Source organism: Mya arenaria, chromosome 14, assembly GCF_026914265.1.
Source record: "Mya arenaria isolate MELC-2E11 chromosome 14, ASM2691426v1".
Classification (NCBI taxonomy): Eukaryota; Metazoa; Mollusca; class Bivalvia; order Myida; family Myidae; genus Mya; species Mya arenaria.
The window spans coordinates 49,212,567-49,240,328 of record NC_069135.1 but is presented as its reverse complement, the minus strand read 5'-3'; the positions used below and the strand labels follow the sequence as shown (position 1 = coordinate 49,240,328).

General features: G+C 35.9%; 1 protein-coding gene across 1 annotated transcript; it reads right to left on the bottom strand.

Annotated features, from left to right (window-relative positions):
• Positions 1-149: 149 nt before the first annotated feature.
• On the bottom strand, positions 150-25,055 carry LOC128216958 (uncharacterized). The gene is made up of 2 exons (XM_052923723.1): positions 24,626-25,055; positions 150-4,122 (listed from the first exon to the last, which is right to left on the bottom strand). The coding sequence occupies exons 1-2, from the start codon at positions 24,937-24,939 to the stop codon at positions 2,763-2,765; spliced, it is 1,674 nt and encodes a 557-aa protein (XP_052779683.1). The 5' UTR covers positions 24,940-25,055; the 3' UTR covers positions 150-2,762.
• Between the last annotated feature and the right edge of the window lie 2,707 nt (positions 25,056-27,762).

Here is a 27,762-nt window from a genome sequence, read left to right as displayed (position 1 = left end):
TTTTTCTGGACATTTTGGGTTAAAAGATTTGCAACTTAATTTGGGAAAAAAATATCAATTAATGATTAAAAAGTCCAGAAGTAACTTGTCAAAATTGGAATACTGTAATTATTAAGAATATTCCAATTCAGTCAGAAACATGCCTGATAATGAGATAATGAATTTAGGAATATTAAATATGAAAACTTTCAAAACAGCCTGATATAAATGTGAATGAAAATGTCATTGACAAACATTAACCGAACATAACAGTTTGTTAAGGCAAATACAACATCTAAAATACACCATTAATGCATCAAATAATTCATTTAATTTCTTGTAAAACTTTCACGACTGCTACTATAATATATATGTTTTATAACAACAGTATTCCTATTTTGATTCATTTCTCAGACACATCTTTAACTTCTCAAAAATGTTTCACTTTTTTTCTTCTTCTTTTTTTCAATATTTTCATCTTCTATTTGTCAAACATGTTTCCCATTGTTTCTTCATGACAAAACCTTTCACCTTATATTTCTCAAACATGATTCCCATTGTTTCTTCATGACAAAACATTTTACCTTATATTTATCAAACATGATTCCCATTGTTTTTTCATGACAAAACCTTTCACCTTATATTTCTCAAACATGATTCCCATTGTTTCTTCATGACAAAACCTTTCACCTTATATTTGTCAAACATGATTCCCATTGTTTCTTCATGACAAAACCTTTCACCTTATATTTCTCAAACATGATTCCCATTGTTTCTTCATGACAAAACATTTTACCTTATATTTATCAAACATGATTCCCATTGTTTCTTCATGATCAAATTTTTCATTTTCTATTTATTCAAACATGTTCACCAAACCTGCTCTGGTTTGGAGCTGCGAAAACTGTTGTTAGAGATTTGCAGACAAGCCCTGTGTTTCTAAGTAATGGAATAGATCATTTATGTAATGTAAAATTAACATTTCAATGAGTCACCACGGATCATTTCAAAAACATGTTTTATAGATATGAAAATATCGTTTTCCGATAAGTATCTTATGTATGGAACACTCCGAAAATGTTTCGAGCACAAAACTACCTTAAACAAAGTTTGCATGAAGCGAATCTTTTTTGTAATATAACTTAATAACATAATATAAAAACGTTCATGTTTGCAAATATTAAGCTCACAAAAGGACATTGTTTGGACTATATATGTCACACATTTCTACTTTCACAAACTAATGTTTTCAATTTCTATTCAAGGCCACACCATGTTTTTGTTCTACGGATTTTTTGGAATAAAAAATGTAGTGACCGAGCGAAAAAAGTATCATTTTTTAGCAATACTAATGTGACCGACGAGCGTTTTTTTCGTACATCATTTCAAGGAAAAAGAGCTTGTTTTTAACATATTACCCTTTAACCCATTTGAACACAATCCTAAACATATTTGGACATTTGGGCAATGACAAATAGAGTAAGAACAAAAAAGATTATCAAAATGTCTAGAATAATTAAGACAGATTTAAAAAATATATAGTTACATTTTTATATTATAAGATAAATGGTTTGAAAGGGGGTGCAACATTTTGTCCGAACGTCAAGAATGATTTTAAGCATCATTTTAGACTAAACAGTAAAACATATAAGGCTATCAAGCTTTTACACGACCAATGTCAAATTTGAGTACTGATTATCATTAATATACACAGTATAATAGCCTGTTGAGTAAAAAGGGCTCTAAAACGCTTGGACAGGTGGCTACTTCTATTTTTTATCATTTTTGAATTTACGAACAGAGTATACATGTTACACACTGGGCAAACAAAATGTCGGGCACTTCTTTGAAAGAAAAATTCGTTTGGAATTATTTACACCAACGCCAAATGGGTTTCAATTTCACGCATCTGTTACTTCCCTTTTCTAAACTAAACAACAGAACAGAATGTTTATCATCTTATGCATATACAGCATATCGATGATTCAATTTATGAAAGTTTAGGCATAACGTCAAGAAATGTACAAATGAATATACACGATAATGAATGCATGTACAAAGTTAACAAATATATTCAAGTAAGTGCATGATAGTAAACATACATAAAACAAAACAACAAAAGTGTAAAGGGAAATCACTGCGTAGGAAAATAATAATCGATTAAGTTGCAGGTTTCTAAAAAACTAGGAGCAACTCAAAATGCATTCGGAACTCCTCGGCCATTTTATTGAAAACAACCTCGGATATATTTGGGTTACATCGGACGGTTTACATACTCAAAAAGTGGTACGTTTAAGTCCGCTGCAAATAGATCGCGTAGTAATCTTATTTAGCAGTTAAACTTTATGACTTAACTCTTGGGAATCTTAATTATGTTTGCAATAAAACACGTCACTGGCAATCAGTTTAAACTGAGATCAATAAATACAACTCTTAAACACTACATTTAATTAATGATATTATTCAAAAATTTACAAACTACTTCAACTCTTGTACCGGCATACATCCGAGGTTGTCTTTGAAAAAAATGGCCGAGGAGCTCCGAATGCTCAAAATGCGGTTCGCTGTGAAAATATACATACGTGCGCACATTTTTTTTATTTTCAAGACATAGTAGCGACGAATCAGTAGAACGAAATATGTATTTAGTGTGGCCCAACATTAAATCACGGTTAACAAAATGTATATACTACAAATGTTAGAAACACTGCTTCTCCTGCTAGACTTAGCAATGGAAGTATAGATGTGCACGTTTTTTTGCATACCAGTTTCTCGATCAAAGTTCAACAAAGCTTGACAAAGGTTAGGTTGTCATTCATATAATTTCCAACAATGAGGGTAGAGGTTTGTTCACTGAACCACACTGACAAAGGCTGACACAAGCCATCAGCCTTGCTTGCCACTGTGGCAAGCTTTTGTGTTCCTTCCTGGTCCACCTGCACGACAGTGTAGGACCCATGTCCGCACACAAACACATGACCACTGGGACTGACACATAGTCCAATTGGATCTATTATATCTGAATCTTCTACTGTAGATACCACTTGGCCAGTTTTATCAAGTGTAATTAATTTAGAATCAGATTTGGTCACATAAAGTCTCTCCCCATCAGGAGATACAGCACACGTGTGCACTGTGAATTCTAAGTCCTCATATATCTTCTTTATGAGTCTTCCATCCATGCTGTACTGGTATATGGCACTGTCAGAGCCCACATAAAGCTGGCCCTGGTGGTGGGCAACGGAGGTGCATTCGTGGACTGTGGTAAACTTTCCCAATGTATGTAGCTTCCTTTTTGTCACTTTGAGGAAGTGGATTTCATGTGTTATAGGGAAGCTGTCATTAATAGCTACTGCTATTTCACTGCCTTTGGTGTAACACAAATGTAAAGGGGAAGCTGGCAATCCAAAGTTATCACTAACCTCGTATTGCCTGTTAAGGAGCTTCATTGTCTTGTGTCCACGGTCAGCAATAACCACATCTCCATTGGGCAACTCGCATATACCTACAATGACGCAGTTTGTCCTGCTCTTCCTGGTTTTAACATTATAACGCTTCGAACTCTGAGTCTTATACACATGAATGGTATCATTGCTTTTTGTCATGGAGGGAAAACTTTCAACATTACCAAGGTTGTTCAGGTTTCTCAGAAATGGTAATACACTTTCATCTGATTTGAACTGCATTCCTACTTTTCCCCGTTTTTCTTGCACGAGACACTTAGCTTCATTCAATTTAGACTGGCATTTTATGAATCCAATGTAAGAACTGGTCTCCTTGTTTTTGCCAGTAGTCTGCTGGAGCTTCTCAATCATAGTCCTGAGTTGGTCATGCATATAGACACAACTTTCTAAATCATCTTTTATAGACTTCTCTAAATCTGCCATCATACTATCCAACTGAGCAATTGCCTTCATCTCCAATTGGTCTAAGATCTTGTTAATCTCTTTGCGGATATCTTTGATTTCAACCAGGATGTTCTTGTACGAGTCCTTCAGTGACTCTTGATCTTTCATCCTGTCATTCTTTAGCTCATCAAGCCTGCTCCTCATCTTGTCCACAGTTCCTGGCAGCTGCTTGAACTCTGCTGATTTCAGAAGATCTCTGGCTAGGTCAGGTAGGTGACTGATGCTGCCACACAGCCTGGAATACATGAACTGACGTGATTTATGGGAATAATCATTTATTATAACAATTTGCCACAGTAACGACTTGCCAAATAATTATTCCCCACACTTGATAACGATTTGCCAAAATTGTATAACAATTATCCATACATATGTGATTGAACAAATACCTATGATAATAAAACAGATGAAATGCCAAAACATAGAAGACATTTTAGATAGTTATAATTATACATTAACATCATGCCTAATCAAGTGTTGATGATACGCAATAATGCACGTACAATGTATTATACTTAAAAAACACTAAACAACTAAGATATATGTTTGCCTAGTTTAATAAATATGGAACAAAGCAAACTTTGGTAAGAAACAACAACGTTAGAAATGATATGATGCATAAGAATAGTATAGCATAAGTCACTGAATCATGTCCAACTTGAGTAACCATTCAGAATGTACATTTGCGCTACAGATTTCAGTTGAAATGTATAGGAGAAAACTATTAAACGGGTGTAGCTTAGCTTATTATTAAAGTATGTTATCTACTCCTGGAAGTGCTATAGGAAAATATATCTTCTTTCATTTGGTGTTTTTAGAATGTTTATGCAGTATTTTGACTTTGGTTCTTTTTAAGCTTTTATTTAGTGACCCTTTCACACATTGAAAAGAAGCAACTTTCTGATGGGTATTTTTTTAATTTAACGTATGACCTATTATCCGATTGCTCCTGCTCCTGTGTATATTCAAGACCAAGTATAATGTTGATTTTTTCAAATGCACTTTTCCGTTTAAGAATGGGCTAAGAACATGTTGGCCAGTTTTTCACTTGATTCTATCCCTTTTATATGAACCAGAGTGCACCCTATCTGGATTTTTAATTCTACCTATTATCGCAGTTTAATGCATTTCTATATCAGGCTGGTCTCTACGGGTAGCGGCGGTTTGCTTTTGTCGGTTTACTAACCCAGATATTGTATTACGGGAAACATAACGTAACACTTGTCAACATGCCTATTACCAATTAAAGAAGTGGCATTACTGTTGTTTTTTTCTCTATATACATTAAAAGTTCAACCGGCTTGCTATATCCTTCATATTATGTCATTTCGCAACGAATATTCTATTTAGCAGAGCCTTATGAGACAGAGATTTGACCGGGTTTAGCCAATCAGATTTGCCGATCAGGTCACATGATCTCTCATGTGACCTCTGTAAACCAATCAGAATGCTTCTGCCATATTCGTTTTTTTTACTTTGACAAAATGCTGGAAGCATTAGACAAATTGTTTAGGATTTTTCAACTAACCTCCACCTCCATCTTCTCCATCTCTTTTTCATCTTGAGAAAAGTAAATTTACTGTAAAAAGTGTCTCTCAATTTTACTATTTTTATGTATTATTTGATTTTGATTGTGTTATTTCAAAATGTATTATTTACCTGTCTTTTACATATACTGCCGTAATATTAAGCTTTTTGCAACTTTCAGTTTCCCTGTGCATTTTAACATGTACTTGGGCGGTTTACCCATCCAGACATTGTATTACGGGAAACATAACGTAACACTTGTCAACTTAATCTTATGGACTTTGATTTATTTTTATGGCATTTTGAATAAATGTTTACCCACCCAGATATAATGTATTACTGGTGAAACATAACGTAACACTTGTCAAGTTATTCTTGCTGAATTGGCTGATTTGATTTTATGGCATTTTAAATAAGCAATTGTATTACTTGTTCAACTGGCGTGCAGTCTCCTTTATAGCCTTATAAGTGTACAATGTATCTGGAACAGTGAATATATCAGCTAGAAGGTCTGCTAAGTGGTGATTAATTGACTGGTTGAGGCCTTTTCTCTGATAAGGCTTATAGGCTATTTCCCTAGGCTGAGTAAAGATAACTGAAATCAAATTACACTATGCTATCTATTTATTACTATCACTATTAACGATAAAATATGTGTGTGTATATATATATATATATATATATATACTTTGACCTTGGACAAAACATATATATATATATATATATATATATATATATATATATATATATATATATATATATATATATATATATATATATATATATATATATATTCATGTTTTGTCCAAGGTCAAAGTTACATATGTACAGGGAAGTCGAATTAGTATGGATTGCAGGAAAACAAACACAGGTTGAATGAAAGACGGGCATTTATCCGAAAGTGCCATAAATGTTGTTAAGTTACTAAGAATGTGTTTTAGAAAAATATATATCTGGGTGGACAAAACCGCCAAAAGGAACCGCCGCCCAGCATATAAATATTTATAATTTGATTATGCCGGGATATGGGCTGACTTTACACCATAATAAGTTATTCAGTTTGGCGGGCTTCCAACCCAGTCTACATCAACCTGTTAAGACTAGTGCGCTCTAATGGCTTATTTATTGTAAGGCAATAAAGGACTTTTTTAAAAAATAAAAATATAAAAAAACACACACTTAAACTGAATTTAAAGACATAACTCACTTTGTATTGGTCGGGACGCGGAATCATTAAAACATATTTACAGGTTCCAATGCAAGTAATAAGGATAACAGTCAGTGATGAACATAAATAATGCACAGCATGTATTAAAAATATATGAATGTTTATATAGTTACATAGTCATTTAAGAAAACAATATTATATAACATCCTCAGTTAAGAAGTGTCTATATATTATTGTGTCATAGTAAACGTATTTCAATCACAGATTACTTTCACTTATTGTTTTGATCCATTTGTAGATTTGTAGAAGGAAAATGTATCAAAGTATATTTTGATGAAATATTGGACTACCTTGTGTTATTCTATCTAACGTCCTAATAATAATACTTTGGTCAATGTATTTTATATCTAGAAATAAAACCCTTACTCCATAAGTTATCTAATGCAAACCTATCGTGGATAGAGGCCAGGTCGAACCTTGTTTGTCCGACCTGTATCAGTTACGAGTGAAGGAGTTTATGAGTTAATCTATTTTTAGCATATTGACTGATTAAAAGTCCGTCCTACATACAGGACCAAACATTGCAAGAAAGAAAGCAATTAACGAGCACGGGCACTCTCTGGTACATAAAAATGTTGCGTATTGAAATTCCTGAAGTTTAGTTGCCGTTGTAACGTTGTAAAGTGACCCCCATAGAATAATGACCCCCCGGTCATTATTTTATATAAAATAATGACCATTTTCTATAAAATACTGACTCCCCTTATAAAATAATGACCCCCCGATTTTATCTGTAAAATATTGACCCCCCCCCCCCACTTAGCCTGTTACTAACATATCTATATCAATTCAAGTCACTGTCGTGTTTCTATGGCTTTTATATTTGTTGTTGTTGTTTTTGCTTCTGGAGCCGCTGCATGTTACTGCTGCAGAAGCTGCTGTGTCTACATCTATTGAAATGAAATATAAAATTGCTTCCATTTGAATTTCATTTAAATTATCATCAATGTAATACAATATACATAAGTCGCTTTAACGTAGCTGTATATGATTCAACTTCAAAGACAACATTGTTCTACTTCATCTGACGTTAGATAGCCTTTGTTCATACCGTGGAGGCATTGCTTAAAACGAATGTGTTAAAAATGCAAGGCTTTGAGGAGCTATTTAAGCAGTCACTGTTCGTGCCATGACTTACATCAAAGTCCATGATGTCACTGAGCGGTGTTTTTTTATGTTTTATGCAGACTGCATCATTTCTAAAAATAGTTCCTTTGATTTACCTCAGAAAAGCCGCTCGTTCAACATCAAAGAAAACGACAGCGACACCGAAAGCAGTTCTACGTAAACGCGTGTATATATAAAGGTCTGTGGTAAGCAGTCAGTCCAACCTTGCAGCATGGACGAGAAAGATTACACAGATGTTGTAGAGTTTGTAAAAAATGGGAAGTATCCCGTTTCTGTAAAAGACAAGAACAAAAAGAGGAATTTTCGTAGAAAGTGCAAACCTTTTATTTTTGATGACGGGTTGTATTATAAGAAAACCAGCTCATCAAAACGTTTGCAAGTTGTTAAGAAAGGGAAGACAGATGACATCATTCAGAGCATGCATGCATCAGATCACGGAGGACATTTGGGAGTTTCAAAAACGTAAGTTTGATATAATGATTTCATTATCATGACCAAAAAGGAACTTGTGATTCCTGTGAGCCTGTGTTAGATATGACATTTAAGATTATTTAAATTAGTACGAAAGCTGAATAACAAAAGCGTCAAAACGTGACTGAACTCGTAATAACGAGATAAATATCTCGTAAAAACGACTAAGTATCTCGTTATAACGAGACAACTATCTTGTTATTAGACTTGTACGGATTATGACGGACACGGACACTGAGAGCGAACAACCGACAGGCAGGGGATACTCTCAAAGTTATTTCATGCTTTAAAACAGTCATGTATGTATAAATAAGGCGTATCAGATGAGTCGTTTTACAAACTAACATTAAGCTCTAGATCTTTGTATCAGTTATGATTAATTTTCGATTATAATAACTGTAAATATATTGTGAGAACAGTCCGAACGCAATATTTTGGTTTTCGCTGACAAAACCATTATACTGAAAAAGGTAAAGAATATATAACGGTACTTGATTTTAAAGTTTATAATATAGGTGAACAGGTCTTTGGATCATTCCATTATTAGATAAAACTGAAATAAAGTGTTTTGTCTATATATTGTCCGCTTTTCATGCCAATAGTAAATGATACTGGTTTATTTTGATATGCAGTGTGCAATATTAAAGTATAGTCCGTTTAAAAAAGCTGATTATGAGATACGAGTTTATTGTCAATAAATAGGGGTGTAATGATCGGATGACTCCAGGTAAATGTTATTGTTTTGATAAGTATTTTATTTACTTGATGCATTAGCATATTCACTTTAATTTAATTGTCCTCTAAAATGCTCTGTACTTAATGAAATTACAGATATTAATTTCTCATATAGAGTCGCTGGCCCAGTGGTATCGTTCAGATCTATGACGATAGCGGTTGTGGGTTCGAACCTCAAGTGAGGAAGTTTTTTTTATGCCCCCCCCCCCCCCACAAAGTGGGAGGCATATAGTGATTGCACTGTCTGTCCGTTCGTCCGTTCGTTCGTTCGTCCGTCCGTCCGTCCCGTTTCGTGTCTTCGTCATAACTTCTTAACTGTTGAATGGATTCGAATCAAACTTCACAGAATTGTAAAGCACCATGAGAAGGTGTGTCGCGTCCAACTCTCAGTTCCCCAGGTCCAAGGTCAAGGTCACACTTAAAGGTCAAAGTTCAAATCTTTCGTGTCTTGGCCATAACTTCTTTACTATTGAATGGATTTGAATCAAACTTCACAGAATTGTAAAGCACCATGAGACGGTGTGTCGCATCCAACTCTCGGGTCCCCCAGGTCCAAGGTCAAGGTCACACTTAAAGGTCAAAGTTCAATTTTTTCGTGTCTCAGCCATAACTTCTTTACTATTGAATGGATTTGAATCAAACTTCACAGAATTGCAAATTTTGAGTTCAAACATTTCAAGGTCAAGGTCATCCTTCAAGGTCAAAGGTCAAATTAAGGTCAATGTGCTAGGGGGGCATTTGTCTCTTACAGTGACAGCTCTTGTTATTTCATTTTTGGAAAGAATTACATAGTTTGTATTTAGTAATGTTATGTAAAAATCTAAATCACGAGAACCTCACTTATCTCGATTTTGCATGTATAATTCAAATAAGGTCCGAGTACACATAATAAGTAGACAGTATCCTCCAAGTAAACTATAAGAATGCCAGGAAAGTATTTGAATTCCGCCGAAAAGGAAAAGGTTGTATCTGTGCACTTATGAGGATCGAACCCATGATCATAACATGTGTAGTGTTCCGCATTCTTCCATTATACCACTACGCCACAGTCATTGAAAGTTGCTTATGTAAACTCAAAACTAATTCTAATAATTCTATCGTCATTTAGAACATTTAGAACAACATGTATTGGATTTCAACTTGTCTCAGGTGCATCCATGGCTAGCTTTATTTTTAGTAATGATACTACAGTGAAACTTGTAATAGGTGACTTTCCGTGAGACCTTAACAAAAAGGTCACGTATGACTGGGAGTCTTTTAATTCAGGTCCACTAACGTCAAGTGTTTCAATTTATTATTTGTTCTTGTAAATCCTGATGCCTGTCTTTTTCTTGGATTATGGTATTTAAATTGATATAAGATATTCCCTATTTAGAATATGTATACGTATTTGCATTATTATTTGTCTAATTCCTTTTTACTTGTTTTGCAAGCCATTTTGTCTGCCGTGATATCATATTACTGCACATCGGTTGAGTTTTCAAATCCCGCGTTTATTCATCGGGTAATGGATAGGTTTATATGAGATTATATTTCCATCATATTTTATTATTGTTTGGTAATACTAAAAGGAGCAGGGATTTTGAAATTTCGAAATTTTAATTAGGTTGGTAGCTCCAATTCGATTTTCTCACAAGAAAAGTTGTTCGTACGGATTATATAAAATGAACTCGTGCATCCACAGATCGTCCAATTTTGGACATATTAGAAGTTATGGTTAAATTGACTTAACTCAGATAATAAAAGAGAAAAATAAACATTTTTGCCATAGCACACAGTAAAGTTAACACGCTGGTAAGAAATCCAAGATCCGAAGCGCTATATGTTAATGACTGAAAAATGCATGAAATTCGTTTAATTAAGCCATATTATCATCACGGGGTGCAAACATTACGGTCGTTTGTGGCGTCAGACAGGGAGTCTTTTAATTCAGTCAGTGACTTTATATAGATTTTTTTACGTCAGGCGGTCGTAAACAGGGTCGTATACGGCAGGAAGTTGTCTAAATCAGTGAGTCGCTAAGGCAAGGTTGACTGTATTTTGGTAACTTATCTGGACTAATAGTTATGTTTGCTTTGTTTCAGATGGGAAAAGATTTCGACTAGGTTTTACTGGAAAGGATGTTTCGAAGATGTACACACGTTTATACAGAACTGCGACAACTGTCAAAGAAAGGTGAACCTGAAGAAAGCAAAGAAGCCACTGCGACCTATCACAGTTCCCGCCGAGGCTTTCAAGCAAGTGGGCATGGACCTTATAGGTCCTCTAGAAACCTCTTATCAGGGTAAGTTTTGTCTGTCGGTTTGTTGGGCTGCTTTGGTAGACCCTGGTGACTTTGACTCGTAGACAATATATGTCGGGGCATTGTGGTGCCGCATAGCGGTGTTGCTGCATAAAGATGGTCAAACAAAATTATGCGGCGATTTTCAACGCATGCAGAGGGCATGTTTAGGCGGCAGAAAGGCCCCCTTTCGCCGCATAAAGAAACCCATTAAAACATAAACGATAATTACTAGTTACTTCTATGAAGTTTCAACCAGACCAGGATCTAGTTTTATGTACTCACTCTCTCTTCCTCTGAAAAAGTCTTAAGTTCCGAAGGTCATTCCATCTTAAGTGGGGGCATATTTTATTCACTATACATTATATAGGGAAAAAAATTGTGAACGCAACTTCTCCTACACCGCTTGGTGGATTTTGTTCAAACTTTCACAGATGATCAACCTTAATGTGTAGATGATCGTAAAGACAGGAATTTTGGCTGTGATTGGTTTTAGCAAAATTATGGCCTTTTGATGTTTTATTCACTATACATTATATATGGAAAAAAAATTGTGAACGCAACTCCTCCTACACCGCTTGGGGGATTTTGTTCAAACTTTCACAGATGATCAACCTTAATATGTTGATGATCGTACAGACAGGAATTTTTGCTGCGTTTAGTCTTAGCAGAATTATGGCCCTTTGTTGTTTTATTCACTATACATTATATAAGGAAATATTTGTGAAGTAATAATTTTGGTATTAATATACTTATTAATTTCATATTTGAACACAACAAAGCTTTGAACTGGACCTTCAAAAAATTAATATGAAGATAACCTTGGCCTCTGAATGACCTTGACCTTCAAATTTAAAGCCTCATAAGGCCTTTGTGTTTGGAGTGGCTGCCACTATTTTTGTGACTAAAGTATACTAAAGAAATTATATATTTTTCAAGTTAAATTATATAAGAAATAACTGTTTTCTTAAAGCTTTTTAACAGATTTGTATATCCAATAAGCATTATAAGGAAAACAAAATATTTTATTACCTCCCTTAATTCTTTTTACTATATGTTTACATGTAGGATAATTAAAAGTGAGTGTTTCTTTACGTTTTATTGTTGACATTCCCTATTTAGACAAATGTTAAACCCATTTTTAACATAAAAATAAAAGCCTTATGGGACTTTAAAGTTTGAAATTTCCCAAAAGTGACTAAAACTTTGCTATTTATTTATTAGTTTTCTTCATGCTTGAGCACAACAACCTTTTTAAGACAAACTTAATATGCGCTAAAGATCAAATGATATAACATGTTACTAAGCATCATGTAGGGGTGCACCAGTGTCCTATGGACACATATCTAGTTGTTTTATGCGTGGCATGTCGCCGCATAAAGGTGGTCACCCTCTATATGCGTTGAAAATCACCGCATAAACGAGTCCGACCACCTTTATGCGGCAACACCGCTATGCGGCACCACAGGGCATAATAATGTTATGACCCCCGTAATAATACTATGACTGGGGGTCATAATACTATGACCGGGGGTCATAATACTATGACCGGGGGTCATAATACTATGACCGGGGGGTCATAATACTGTGACCGGGGGTCATAATATTACGACTCCTCCACACATAGGAAAATGAGTCTCACACAAACCACTATATGAGGGTTATTTTCTGTGTGAGGCAGAGTCATAATATTGTGCCCCCGGTCATAAACTGTGACTGGGGGTCATAATTTTACATCTCCCCTACACATAGAAAACGCCCTTCACATAGTACCAACGGTTGCACTGCTCATTTTTAGTCACTATTATGCATAAAAGTAATGATGCGACTCATATTTCTATAAGGATCAGTTTGCTAAGTTACAATATACTTATATTGATAAAATCACCATGTCCAGTCTTCACGTGGTTTGACGGTGAAGTTAATGCTAAATGATGGTGGAAAACAACCTACTGGGTATTTCACCTCTGTACCACCGTACTCATTTGAAACGTTGTAATACATTGTAGTCAGTTTAACTTGAGATTTTTAGTTACTGGAGCGGTAGAGACGTATCGGTAATGCACCTGTTGAGTGGTGGTAAACTGAAATAGATTTTACGCAGTTTACGATTAGTTACAAGCAAAGCGACCGCCCATGTGAAACAGGGCCATGTGCGAAAGCAACTGCATTTCTTTTTAAGCACTGTAAATATATGTCGTATTTTTACGGGAAAACCATAGTTTATTAAATTAAATTTTGATAGTTCTGTATTTTTACGGGAAAACCATAGTTTATTAAATTAAATTTTGATAGTTCTGTAACTTAAACGCCGTCGACGGTTGCCAGCTGATATGTCAATGTACCAGCTGTTTATGACCTGTCAGTCAAATATGATCAGGCTTATTAGTCCCCTACGAGGACTATAGGAATGCCCTCCGTCAGTCTGTCCGTCCGTCCGTCTGTCCGTCCGTCCGTCCGAAAATCTGGATCCCGCGATATCTTCAAAATACTTAAAAAAAATTCATGAAACTTGGAATAGTGATAAAGGGCAATATGGAGATTATGCACGTCTTTTTATTTATTTATTTTTTTCGTTTTTGCGTCCGTCTGTCTGTCTGCTTTAAAAAACATTCAACACATCTTTAACCTAACTGGATTCCACTATATCTCCAAAAGTACATTGAATTTTTTTATGGAACTCCCCTACCGGTGTAACCGAGATAGGATTGCCCTCCGTCCGTCTGTCCCGTCTGTCCGTCCGTCCAAATTTTGTTTCCGGGCTATTTCTTGAAGACTATTGGCCAGATTTCAATTATTTTTTTTAAGAGTTATAGCATTTGACTAGCAATTTGCAATTTTCAAGCGAAATGAATGGGGGATTTTTTTCTTAAAGTAGTTTGTATAGAACATATCAACTGTAAACTTGAGAAAGATATTATTAAGAAACAGAGTAGTGCTTTTTTATTTTCCTTCCATTTTTGTCGAGCCCACCTTCGGTGAACTCGACCCTTAGTCGCCAGGTTTTGATGTTCGCTATATGTGCGTGCATGTGTCCGTCCTGATTTTTACGGACCATAACTCCAATTTGAATGAAAATGGAGGAATTTCTGTAAAAACTTCACACAAGTGATCACCTCCATGAGTTCTAGTTCTGCGCGCATGAACTGGGTTTATGGGTCAAAGGTAAAGGTCTTCTTAGAGATCACTGATAAATGCTTGTGCAGGGCATATCTGGTAACTGCATGAAGAGATTTTTTTTACTATAACTTCACACAAATGTTAACTACCATGAGATCTAGTGTCGCACGCATCAACCAGGTCTCCAGTTAAAGGTAAAGATAACAGAGGTCATTAGAAGTGCTTTTCTAGAGGATATCCTATATGCATGAGGGAATTTTTATGCAACATCTTAAAACTGCGATGCTGGCCCGTAGACATGCAGAATGAAATTCTAGTTTCTATGCAAACTCAAACTTGAAAAGAAACATCTATCGGCTGGGGATATACTAGTATTGTCTTTGACAATGCATCGTTGATTAAAATAAGTATTGTAAAATGCTTACATTTATACATTTCAGGAAACAAGTACATTGTCGTTATAACAGAATATTTGACAAAATGGGTAGAGGCAGAAGGGATTCCAGACAAGTCATCTGAAACTGTACTATCAGTATTCACAAAGTTTGTCACGACACATGGTTGCCCCAGCGTATTAATAACGGATCAGGGGAGAGAATTCTGCAACGACTTGAATGAAAAGTTTTGCAAGCAGTTTGGGATAGAACATAGAATTGCATCAGCATATCACCCACAAACAGGAGGACATACTGAAAGATTTAACAGGACTTTGTGCGATATGCTTGTGCACAGTGTAGATTTGTCGCAGAAAAATTGGGACATTAAGTTACCATACGTACTGTTTGCCTATAGAACGTCTAAACATGAGTCGACGAAACAAACACCATTCTATCTTGTGTTTGGAAGGCACGCACGCTTACCAATAGAACTAGACTTAGCAATGCAATCGGATGATAACCAAGACTCTGAATTGTCACTAAAGGAAAGAATAGACTCGTTCATTAAACTGTCGTGCAACAGAAAAGAAGCATCGTCCAATATTAAAACGGCACAATCGAAGCAGAAGAAATATTACGATTCTTCACTACCTAAAGACGATACAGCAGGTTTTGAAGTCGGCGACCAAGTCCTTCTTCATAACACCAGAAAATTGACGAGAAAAGGAGGGAAATTGGGTCTAAAATGGAAAGGACCATTCAAAATAACAAAAGTAACTGGAAAAGGCACTTATTTCCTAGAAGGAATGAAAACAAGTGTAAGTGGGAACAGACTGAATCGCTATAGGCAGAGTAATGACGATGCTGCTACAGATAACACAGAAAAGCGACCAACTGAAGGTCCAAAAGATGACCACAGTCTAATAAACAAAGAAACAGGAACCCAAGCAAACGAGAAAGCGTTTGAAAGACCTGCAAAAAGAAACGATAAATCTGACGACTGCAATCTCCCTCCAAAAAAGAGAAGAGTATCGCGAGAAGATGTTGCAACACAACCTACCAATTCTACAGAATCTACTAATCAAGAACCCCAACCATTTCAATTCAGACCATCTAATCAAGAATGGCAGGAACAAATCTCGAGTGTATTTAAGTCGGCAGTCAAAAACACGTATGCATCCGGTCCAGACAAATATATACGACGAGACGCCAAACCTACTAAAACTGTAAACATGCGTGGGGATGGCAATTGTTTGTTTAGAACATTCAGTTATTTAGTTTTTGGCGTACAAACACACCATAGCTTGATAAGGCAAGCGATTGTTGACTTCATGAAAGAAAACGAAACTCTAATGAAAGGCATTACACGTGATTCGGTTTCCAGATATCTAGACACGTCAATGATGGCCTCCGAAAACACTTGGGGAACAGAAGTGGAGATATTTGCTTTTGCAACTCTCACCAGAAGCGTTGTGTATGTTTATTCACAGTATGGCAGTAAGGAACAGTGGCGTTGGTTAGAATACAAACCGTTAGGCCTCATTGGTGGTAATTTAAGGGGTCGAGCAGTGTACATTCAGAATTCCAGCGACCATTTTGTCCCGGTGCTAGAGGTAGATGGCGAAGAGTTCTCAAGAAAGCCATACAAACGAATTCGGAACCACATTCCAGAAAGATACCACGCCCTTATAAGTGATGACATATTAGATGCTGCTTTAGTGAATTGTTACGCAGACGAAGCCTTGCTATTAAAACTTGACAAAAGTGTAAAGACTGTATATGTGAAGGCTTTTACTAACACGCCTTACAATGTAGAAGGGCTGCGTGGGTTATCTGACGAGGTGGATGCAAATATTTTCAATATAGTATGTGACTGGAGCGATGTCGAAAACATACTTAATTGATAAGTGACACGTGCAAGAATAAATCAACAACTCAGTGGAGAACGATACAATTTATGCTAAATTTGGTTTAACATATTGCATCTGATGAGCATAACAATGCGTGCTAAATATACCTTGTGTGATTTACTAACTAAAATAATAGCTTAAGATATAAACATATGTGACATGTAGTTTTACCAAAGCACAGGTCAACACCCTGGGACGTTTTGTTGGATTCGCCTCTATATTCCATACAGTTTTAAATAAAAAGTCCTTTCGTTTATGAAATTGTCCTTATTATATACCGAACAACACTCCCGAACCACGGATATATAGGATCTCACATGAGTTGTCATATGATATAAGATTTTATTAAACGAGCTCAAGAAAATGTTACATAGCGAGCCTCGGGCGAGCTTTATAACATTTTCTTGAACGAGTTTAATAAAATATTATATTTTTTGACAACGAATGTGAGATTCGTTTTATCACATGACTTAAAACATAAAAATAAAACATATAAAATAAACCCTTTTTAACGCTATGAGTACGCACGCTTTTCACGCCTTTTTTCTATATGGAATGTATTGGCGGAAATGAGTCACGTCAAAGTTATATTACACGTGTTAAATATAAAGAAATTCGTAATGATTATATTACATGAAAAACAAGCGATGTCATGTGATAAAATCAGATCTAGCAAATTCAACGATAATGCTACCAAGACCCGTATCTATATTCACACAAAAGTAAAAACACTCTAGAGGCCACATTTTTATATGAATCTTTATAAAATTTGGTCAGAATGCTAGTTAATTCGAGTGAGTTTAAAACTGAGTCATATTAGGTCAAAATTAGAAGTATGTCCGTCCGTCTGTCCGTTTGTCCGTCCGTCCGTCTGTCTGTCTGTCTTCCGGTAATGTCAAACACCCCCGGGGACGTAGACATGGTTGCGCGTCAAAATCGCAAGAAGGTTTAAAGAGTAGTTTAAAAAGATTTAAAAGAATGTTTAAAAGGGTTAACTAGAAATACATTCTGCATGCCCACGGGCAGATGTCGAGCCCGCTTTGTAGGTTTAAATTTTCACAGAAAGATTCATAATGGACATTTGTGAAGATGAAAGAATGATAATGACCTTGACCTTTGATATTGTGACCCCAAAAACAATAGGGGTCATTTACTCAATATGGGTGATCATCCTATCAGGTTTGGCAGCTGAAGGTTGAACAATAATTAAGTTATTGAGCGGAAACCGTTTTCAGTTTTAAGGTCTATGTAACCTTGAACTTGTTATTTGACATTTGACCTCTAAGTGTGACCTTGACCTTTGCCACAGAGACATAATTTTTTCGCGCGACACACCGCCTTGCCATGGAGAACATTTATGCCAAATTATATTAAAATCCCTCCATCCATATAGAAGTTATGCTCCGGACACGGATTTTGCGCCGACTCCAAGTGTGACCTTGACCTTTGACGAGCGGATCTGGGTGGTGTGCGCGACACGTCTTCTAATTAAGGTTAAAATATATCTCAAGTTAATGTTAAATTCCTTCAAAAAATGAGCGAGATATTTCGTCACGCAATCTGATTGGCACATACGAAATAAACAAGTCTCCGTGACGTCATATGGGCTGGCCACCGCTCTTCCGAATAACGGACGCGATCGTCGTGTTAATAAGATGCAATCGATTTTCTTAGAAGATAATCCAATAAATCGACTATTATTCTTTTGATATAAGTAGAAATAATATAAATGATAATATAAATATAAGAAATGAACGCCTTCTCGCTATAGTTCAACGGGTATATGAATACAACAAGTAGCGTGCATAGTTAACGTAAACCCCTTCGGGGTTTACGAACTATGCACGAGACTTGTTGTATTCATATAATCGTGAACCGACGCGAGAAGGCGTTCATTTCTTAAATATAGCTGCACTGAACTGCTCAGGGGTAGGGAGGAGGGCAACAGTAAGTGGTAGGTTGTTCCAATGGTACACAGTCCTGGGGAAGAAAGAACATTTATGATAATAAGAGGTTGCTGTAATTAACCTGTAACTCAGATCTTTTGCATGAATTGCTTATCCTTTTTGTGCTAAATGATTTCTAAAACCACTTTTCGAATGGTCATGAAAAGAAAAAAGGGATAATATTTTTAAGTCATTCATCATTGCTAGTTCCATTAATCTGTGTGGGACGTTTAATCACTATACAACTTTGATGACTACGAAAATGATTCAAATCACTAACAAACACTTGTCACTTACAGTGCACTTACAGTGATTCTGCTTGTATAATTAATAATTATTTAATTTCAATCGCAGAGAGGTTTATATAGTTGACTCCTAATCCAGTTGCACAGATTCGATTCTTAGGCGAGGAAGCTATCGAAGTATGTTACATCAGATCAGGATTAGACGAGTTCTGGTAAGAAGTCCAACGATACTAGATTGAAATCCAGCCACCCTCGCCCCCTGAAAACTAGCTAGTTCTGTGATTATAAATATTTTTGATTGTTGATATTCAAACAGGCCGTAAATTACAACAAGTAGTTGCGTATTTTGTTGATGGAACGTTCCTATGCAGTCCATCGCCTATGTTTTAAATGATAAACTGAGCAGCGCACAGTTTGTATGCCTGTCACCCATACACGACCCTGGTAGGCGTCGAACTCACAACGGTGAGGGGCAAGTGATTCTCGGTCGGAGACTTTAACCATTTTTTCTTTCCACACAAATAGGCATCGGTAGTGGTAATCCCTGAAGCTTGGATCAATTCCATCTAACTGCGGTCAAAAAAAAACGTGCAGTATGGACGCATGCACGGACGGGTGCCATCTCTCCTCCGATGTCTATGGATGAAGATAATTATGTTGTGCAAGTGTACCTTAGATAGGTTAGGTCAAGGTTTGGATTGGGGGGGGGGTCCTTATTCTATAGGGGGTCACATTTCTACGTGAGGGGTCATTTTTCTACGTGTGAGGAGTCATAATATAATGACCCCCCAGTCATAATATAATGACCCCCCGGTCAATATTTTATATAAAATAATGACCGGGGGTCATTATTTTATATAAAATAATGACCGGGGGGTCATTATTCTATGGGGGTCACTTTACAACGTTACACCGTAATTTCATAGTACATGTAAATTATATTTCAATGCAGAATTTTGCATTTTGTATAAAACTATAAAAAATAGAATAAACAGTAATAATTAAACAAGTATTGACCTTGAAATATACATAAAATATAGGACTTGTGTTGAACAAGTATATTTGCCAATCTTGATAAAGAACGAACAGCCAAAATATATACAAATAAAGTTAGAATTTTGCGATTCGTGTACGAAATCAGTCGGGAGAGCCCATCATTTATTTTCTGATAAATGTCAACTTGAGCTTGACCCCCAATATCAATAGGAAACATTTACTGACCATGACCAATGTGTCTACTTAATTTGAGCATTCTACAATTCGCTGAAAAATTATCAATCGGAAATGAAAGTGTGACGACGACGCAGAAGACCCGTTTGACGAAGCGGACGTTGATTATGCCGGACATTATAATACCATCTTTGCAGGCTACACAAAAACACTGAGACCAGACCAGAAAACAAAACAAGCATGTATGACACGAAGTAGATGCATGATTCATGGCAAGCATACATTTCAGATAGTTTGAATATTTTACAGTCGATTTTTTTTATTCAATAACCATAGTAACGATAACATATCTGTTGAGTAACCCTAGACTCAATGTAAACAAGAGGCCCAAAAAGGCCTATGCTCTACTGGCATGGCTTTTGTGGTCATATCAATCCAGAGCATGTATGTATGGGTAAAAGGCAACAGACATATGGTTTATGTTTTGTGTTTGGCTTACCTGAAAACGTAGCAAGTTCAACATCTGAGCCCAGAAAGTATTGTAAGCAGATTAGTTCCATGAACTAGTTTAATATGTGCCAAGTAAAAGTCATCTGACAAAAAAAAATGCTTTCAAAACTGTACTCAGTAAAAATTCCTGTAGTTTTAAAAGTTAAAAAGTTGGTCAAAAGGTCAAAGTTAAGGGCATCCTAGGACAACATTGATCAATTTGAACAAACATTCACAATCAATTGTGCTGAGATGGATGCACGAACACACAAAAAGATTTTCAAACCTTTCCAGATTTATGTTTACCAAACCTGTGAACCCTGGGTGTGGCCAGTAATGACACCAGGTGCATACCTTAAACATTCACAACCAATTTGAGATGAATGCGCAAACTACAGAACTTAAAGCTAAAAAATGGCCTTTGGGCTTTCAACAAGAACAAGGCAGAGTAATTCACAAAATCAGCTGCAGAAGCAAAAAGCAAATTGTCTCTCAAAATCCTAGACTTGCAAATTGTCTCCCTTAACTCTAGACTTGAATTTACATGTACATGTAAACTTGGCTAAAAATAGAATTCGCTCATGCAGACCTGGCTAAAAATAGAGAGCATTTCTTTAAAACTTTCATGGCCCATAATCTAGGCATTCATGGGCGGATCTGGCTGGTTTTCGAAAGGAACCGAGCTCTAATGGGTATCTAGATACTGTACAAGTTTCATTGAGATACAATAAAAACTGAAGACTGTATCGTGTTCACAACCAATTGTTTACAACCAATTGTTTACACAATAGCATTTTGTTATACTATCAAGGGCCATAATCTAGGCATGCATGGGCGGATCTGGCTGGTTTTCGAAAGGAACCCAGCTCTAATGGATATCTAAATACTGTACAAGTTTCATCGAGATACAATCAAAACTGAAGACTGTATTGTGTTCACAAGCAATTGTTTACAGACGCACGAACGCACGACAGAACGGATGCACATACTACGTACACATTACCATAGCATAAGCTCTTCTGACCTTTGGCCAGTAGAGCTAAAAAATGTAGATTTCAGTTTTCCTGTGCGTTTTGGTCAGTGTCCAATATTTAAACAAACGCGAACACGTTTTCATCATGCTTTCTGTCAGTGTCTTATATTTAAACAAAAGAGAAAATTGAAAAAGTGAGAGAAATGCCTCAACTGTCCAATAGTTAATAGAAAAGTAACATATTGGCTCTACGGGCTTTAGAAATATCGGATAGTTTTCGGTCTATAATATTCTGCCCATACACATTCTGACTTAAGTGCTAATTGGACAAAGGCTTTTAAAGTGATTGATTGTTCAAGAACAAATTTAGGTAATTTCTGATTATTAAAGGGTGAAAACTCTTGAGAGACGTATATGGCTGGTTATCATACCTGTCCAAAATATCATTCAAATACACATTCTGTCCAAATTTGGCGATGATTGTACAAAGGCTTCTGAAGTTGTTTTTTTTACAAGACTGATGTTAGGTAATTACTACAATCAATTAGAGGGCAATAATATTTGAGTGAATCGAGCTATATGGCTGTTTATCGAACTTGTCCCAGAACATATGCATATTCTGACCTAATTTGAAGATGGTTTGAAAAGGCTTTTAAAGTTATTGAACGGACAATACATATTTTAGGTAATTTCTACATTAAAAGGACACTTACTCTCTAGTGATTCAAGCGATATGCCTGGTTATCAAAATTATTCGAGATATTATGCTTATACACATTCTGACAATAAGTGATGATTGGACATAGGCTACTACAGGTATTGAACGGACAACACAGTGGACGTCGGACGCCGCATGCAAAATTAAAGGTATCTCTGGATTTAATTAATACCCGAACTACACCACCTCCTTATGATATTAAATAAGTATCACTGCGAGTGGTGTATGCTCCTTTAATGTCTTATGTGGTTCGAAAGGCATGAATTAAGTTAATGGTCCTTACTATATAGAATTAAGGAATATAAAACCTGTGAAACAATGCATGAAATTTTCTTTTTCTTTTTTAAAGGCATACCACATTTATAAATTGAACGACCAAAAACGAAACAATACCTTAAAAAATATTAAACCTTAAAGGGAAGTAAAAAAATAAAATAACAAGATCACTCATGGACTGCCACATCCACCGCCGAATTAATAACAGTATCAACTTCGCCTTACGACAAAGGATAACAATAAAACAATGGACAATAACTAACAAATATTGCACCAAGAGTTATGGTTCTTGCGTTCTGCACTCCTCCTCAATGTTATATATCTGTATATAAAGTTGATGTGAATTCATCAAATGTTGCGGACAAAAAGTAGGTATGAAAATTAACAAAAGGCAATAACTAAGAGAAAAAGTCAGAATTATGGTTTCCTGCACTTCTTCTAAATGAGCTTTATCTGTATAAACATTATGAAGTATGAAGTAAATACATTAAAGGCTTTTCAAGTTATGCTGCTGGGAAAAAAATAAGTGTAAAAATAAAAATGGCAATAGCTCAAACAAATGCAGCCAGAGTTATGGTTTCTGTGCGTAGCTCTTCATATCAAAAAATGAGATCTATCTGTATATGAAGTTTTAAGTAAATACCTCAAAGATTTTTCGAGTTATGCTCCAGACAAATTATAAGCATTGAAATAAACAAGGGCAATGACTAAAATAAATACTGCACCCAGATTTATAATTCTTGTGCATTGCACATCTCCTAAATGAGATCTATCTGTGTATATGAAATTTGAAGTAAGTACCTACTATTTTTCGAGTTGTGCCCCAGACACACACACACAAAATAATATGAAAATTAATAAAGGGCAATAACTCAAAACATACTGCAGCCAGAGTCATGTTTAAAAAACTATAAAAAATAACTAAGAGCAATAACTCAAAAAAGTACTGCACCAAGAGTTATGGTTTCAATGCACGAAACTTCTCCTATTTTAGATCTAACTGTATATAAAGTTTGAAGTTAATGCCTCAAAGACTTGACAAAGAATGCTCCGGACATGATTGTCCGGTACAGAGAAGTAAAGCTAATAAGGATAAAAATAATCAAATAATCAAAGAGCAGAAACTCTAAAAAAAATATACCAAACACAAAATAATATTTTTTTGCTAAACACTTTTCTTCAACACGGTCAATATGTGTATCATATTTTTCAGTTAAAACAGCGCCAAGTTAGTTTTGACCTGTACATAAACCATATGCTTTTATTATCATTTAAGTCAGATGAATTTTATTTAACATAAAAATAATTCTAAAAAATCTATTTTGGCATCAACCTATATTGTGCCCTTTAAAAAATTATTGTAAAGAAATAATGCGATAACGTATACTAAACTCTTAACCCCAATATCACTATTGAAAATTCAACTATGTATAATATGTTCAAGGTACAAAAGCCCAGTATATTAGACAGGGGTCCTGATTACGTCAAGTCTCAAGTCTAAATTCAGTCTGAAGTGGCAATTTTAAAACTGCGAATCTTCTTTCCATTGTATCTTTCTTTCTATTTGAGTTTTGATGATGAAATGTGCTAAATGTTGTAACTATTCGAAATTGAGCATTTATTTTTGTACAATGAAGGGAATGAAGATTTTGTTAATTAAATAAAGTGCATTTCTGAGTCTGAGTGTAGACTTGGACTTCTTCCGTGTTTTTATTGTGAATTTTTGTTTCTATGTTCTATGTCTTTGGCGTTTGCCCAGTGCAATTAAACCGGGTTTATGTTTAAACTTTTTGCTACTGGGCTTGTTTCTGTAGTTTATTGCATAAATATTGAGGGTGTTCGTAAGCATGACCCGGTCATGCTTACGAACACCCTCAATATTGACTTGAACACCCTCAAGTTTTAAAATTGCTGCTTGAGACTGAATTTAGACTTGAGACTTTTCGTTTTATTGACCCTAGAAAAAAACCTTCTAAACTTTCTAAAACTGCTGTTTTTATATATCATATGTTGAAGCTTCACTGATATAATTTTAGCACTGTAAGTAAGATACTTAAACAGCAGGTTTAGATTAAAATATAATAGGGTAACAATTCACACACGACTGTCAAAATGGTATTCGGAGCATGTAGCTAAACTCTCACCTGTGGTAAAGGGCCACACACACACTGCAACACAATTCCTTGTGGTCATCACAGTGGACCTCCAGCTCTTTGCCATGCTGCTCACACTTGTCCAGAGAGAACCCCGCCCACTTCTGAATGTCTCCACGCCCATACACGATATGCTTCTTGAAATACTCTCCATGAATCCCCTCACACTTGTCACACAGATACTGTTCACAGTCCGGACAGAAGTGCTGGGCTTCAGTGTTCAGGTCATTTTCCTCACACTTGGAACAACTGTAGTCATGAATCAGGTCGGATCCTTTGTAAATAGATGAACCTCTAGAAGCCATGTTTTCGTCCTCCTATTGCCTATTGAATCTGTGTTTCAGCAATCAATACTATCATAACTATTCCACAGAGGTGACAATTGTTTTACGTATTCATAAACACAATTTGGCCCACCATCATTGTGAAAATTTCAAACTGCGTAACTGATAGTACTTAGGAAGTAAACAATTCAAAATATTATATCAATACCTAATCTTACAAGCTAGTATCAGACAAGACATGTACAGTCAACGTTCAGACACATTCAAGGTCTTATTACAGCAATCACGGCCACCATGCAAATCATATGACTACGGAAAGATATCACGTAATCCATAGATAAACATTGAAAATTACCTTTCACTTTAAAGGTTTTTTCCTGTATTTCAACTACTATGAATTGAATAGTTGAAATGGTATAAAAACTATCCCCCAAAAGAGAAAATATTGTTTTTAAAACTTTAAATAACTGAATTCCAGTTATACTAACTCATTGTGGCAATAATCTTGTTCTGCTTGTCGGGGGAAATCACTGCGTAGGAGATTGGGCATTTACACACTAAAATGACTGTTGAATCTGTTTTGCATCTATCAATATTTATCATCACTATTCCAAAGCAATGATAATTCATAAACCTTTACCAACTCAATAATCATTTAAAGATTTATTATTCGTATATTATGTGGACCGCAGCACTGGGTGCCGTTGCAGTGTCAAGTTGCTTTTACTCCTTTGTTTTTCAAAAGACCTGAAAGCAAAATTCTTTATGATCAATTGTATCAATAAACTTACCAGACCGAGATAAACATACAAAATCAAAAACAAGCAAGTGGTGTCATTCTATGTATGTAATTATTGGCCATGCAGTAAAGGATTCTGCTTAAGCTCACTGAACCATCTTTATTTTTAACCGGTCTTTATCCCTTTAAATTTCTTTTTCGGAAGAGGGAACAAGGGAAATGTTCACTTGTAAGTGTAAGAAATAGAGAAAGGCTCAAACATTTTAATAAATTCAAAGGTATAAAAGCTCAAAACATATTGATCATTTAATCAATTAATGCCATTGTGCAATTAATGCCTTTGAATGCAAAAAGGATTATTTAATTGTTGGCCAAACTGGAGCAATTTCTTTTAAAAAATAAATTTGTTTATTTGGAATTTAAATTTCTTCAGTTGGGACATTATAACTGATTATCGGCAATTAAAAGGCTAAAAAAAGTTTTGAACCACTTTTGTACAGACAATAAACTAATCATATGAACATATTAACCGTGGTATGATGATCACTAATCATTATGTTTAAATGCATGGGTCGAGGAGTTTTTTCCATTGAGTACAGATATTCATTACCATCTGTTCCCAGCAAAGACAGATTCTCGTTGCCATATGTTCCTAGCAAAAACATCAGTACAGCTAGATTCTCATTGCCATCTGTTCCCAGCAAAGACATCAGTACAGCTAGATTCTCGTTGCCATCTGTTTCCAGCAAAGACATCAGTACAGCTAGATTCTCGTTGCCATCTGTTCCTACATGTAGCAAAGACATCAGTACAGCTAGATTCTCGTTGCAATATGTTCCCAGCAAATACATCAGTACAGCTAGATTCTAATTGCCATCTGTTCCCACCAAAGACATCAATACAGCTATATTCTCGTTGCCATATGTTCCTAGCAAATACATCAGTACAGCTAGATTCTCGTTGCCATGTTTCTTACAAAGACATCAGTACAGCTAGATTCTCGTTGCCATATGTTCCCAGCAAAGACATCAGTACAGCTAGATTCTCGTAGCCATATGTTCCCAGCAAAGACATCAGAACAGCTAGATTCTCGTTGCCATATGTTCCCAGCAAAGACATCAGTGCAGCTAGATTCTCGTAGCCATATGTTCCCAGCAAAGACATCAGTACAGCTAGATTCTCGTTGCCATATGTTCCCAGCAAAGACATCAGTGCAGCTAGATTCTCGTAGCCATATGTTACCAGCAAAGACATCAGTGCAGCTAGATTCTCGTAGCCATATGTTCCCAGCAAAGACATCAGTGCAGCTAGATTCTTGTTGCCATATGTTCCCAGCAAAGACATCAGTGCAGCTAGATTCTCGTAGCCATATGTTCCCAGCAAAGACATCAGTGCAGCTAGATTCTCGTAGCCATATGTTCCCAGCAAAGACATCAGTGCAGCTAGATTCTCGTAGCCATATGTTCCCAGCAAAGACATCAGAACAGCTAGATTCTCGTTGCCATATGTTCCCAGCAAAGACATCAGTACAGCTAGATTCTCGTAGCCATATGTTCCCAGCAAGACATCAGTGCAGCTAGATTCTCGTTGCCATATGTTCCCAGCAAAGACATCAGTACAGCTAGATTCTCATTGCCATTTGTTCCCAGCAAAGACATATGACAGCTATGTTCTCGTTGCCATATGTTCCCAGCAAAGACATCAGAACAGCTAGATTCTCGTTGCCATATGTTCCAAGCAAAGACATCAGTACAGCTAGATTATCATTGCCATCTGTTCCCAGCAAAGACATCAGTGCAGCTACAATCTCGTTGCCATCTGTTCCCAACAAAGTCATTAGTACACAAGTAGTCTTTTTTAAATTGAGCCCAAATAAAGGATACTTAGCTTAAAACATTATACATATCAAGAGTGGTTAATTTGTGAGTTTTGGTTCTTCAAGGTTACAACATATATTGGTATTTTCCTATTACACAGATCTTGCGTTCAAAGATAGCCAATGAAAGACCATTGTAGGTGTTTTCAATTTGGTCCTTTCAGTTGTTTCTGACGATAAGTGCCTTTGGGAAGACATGGTTAAGGATAAGATATGGTACCTCCTGTAC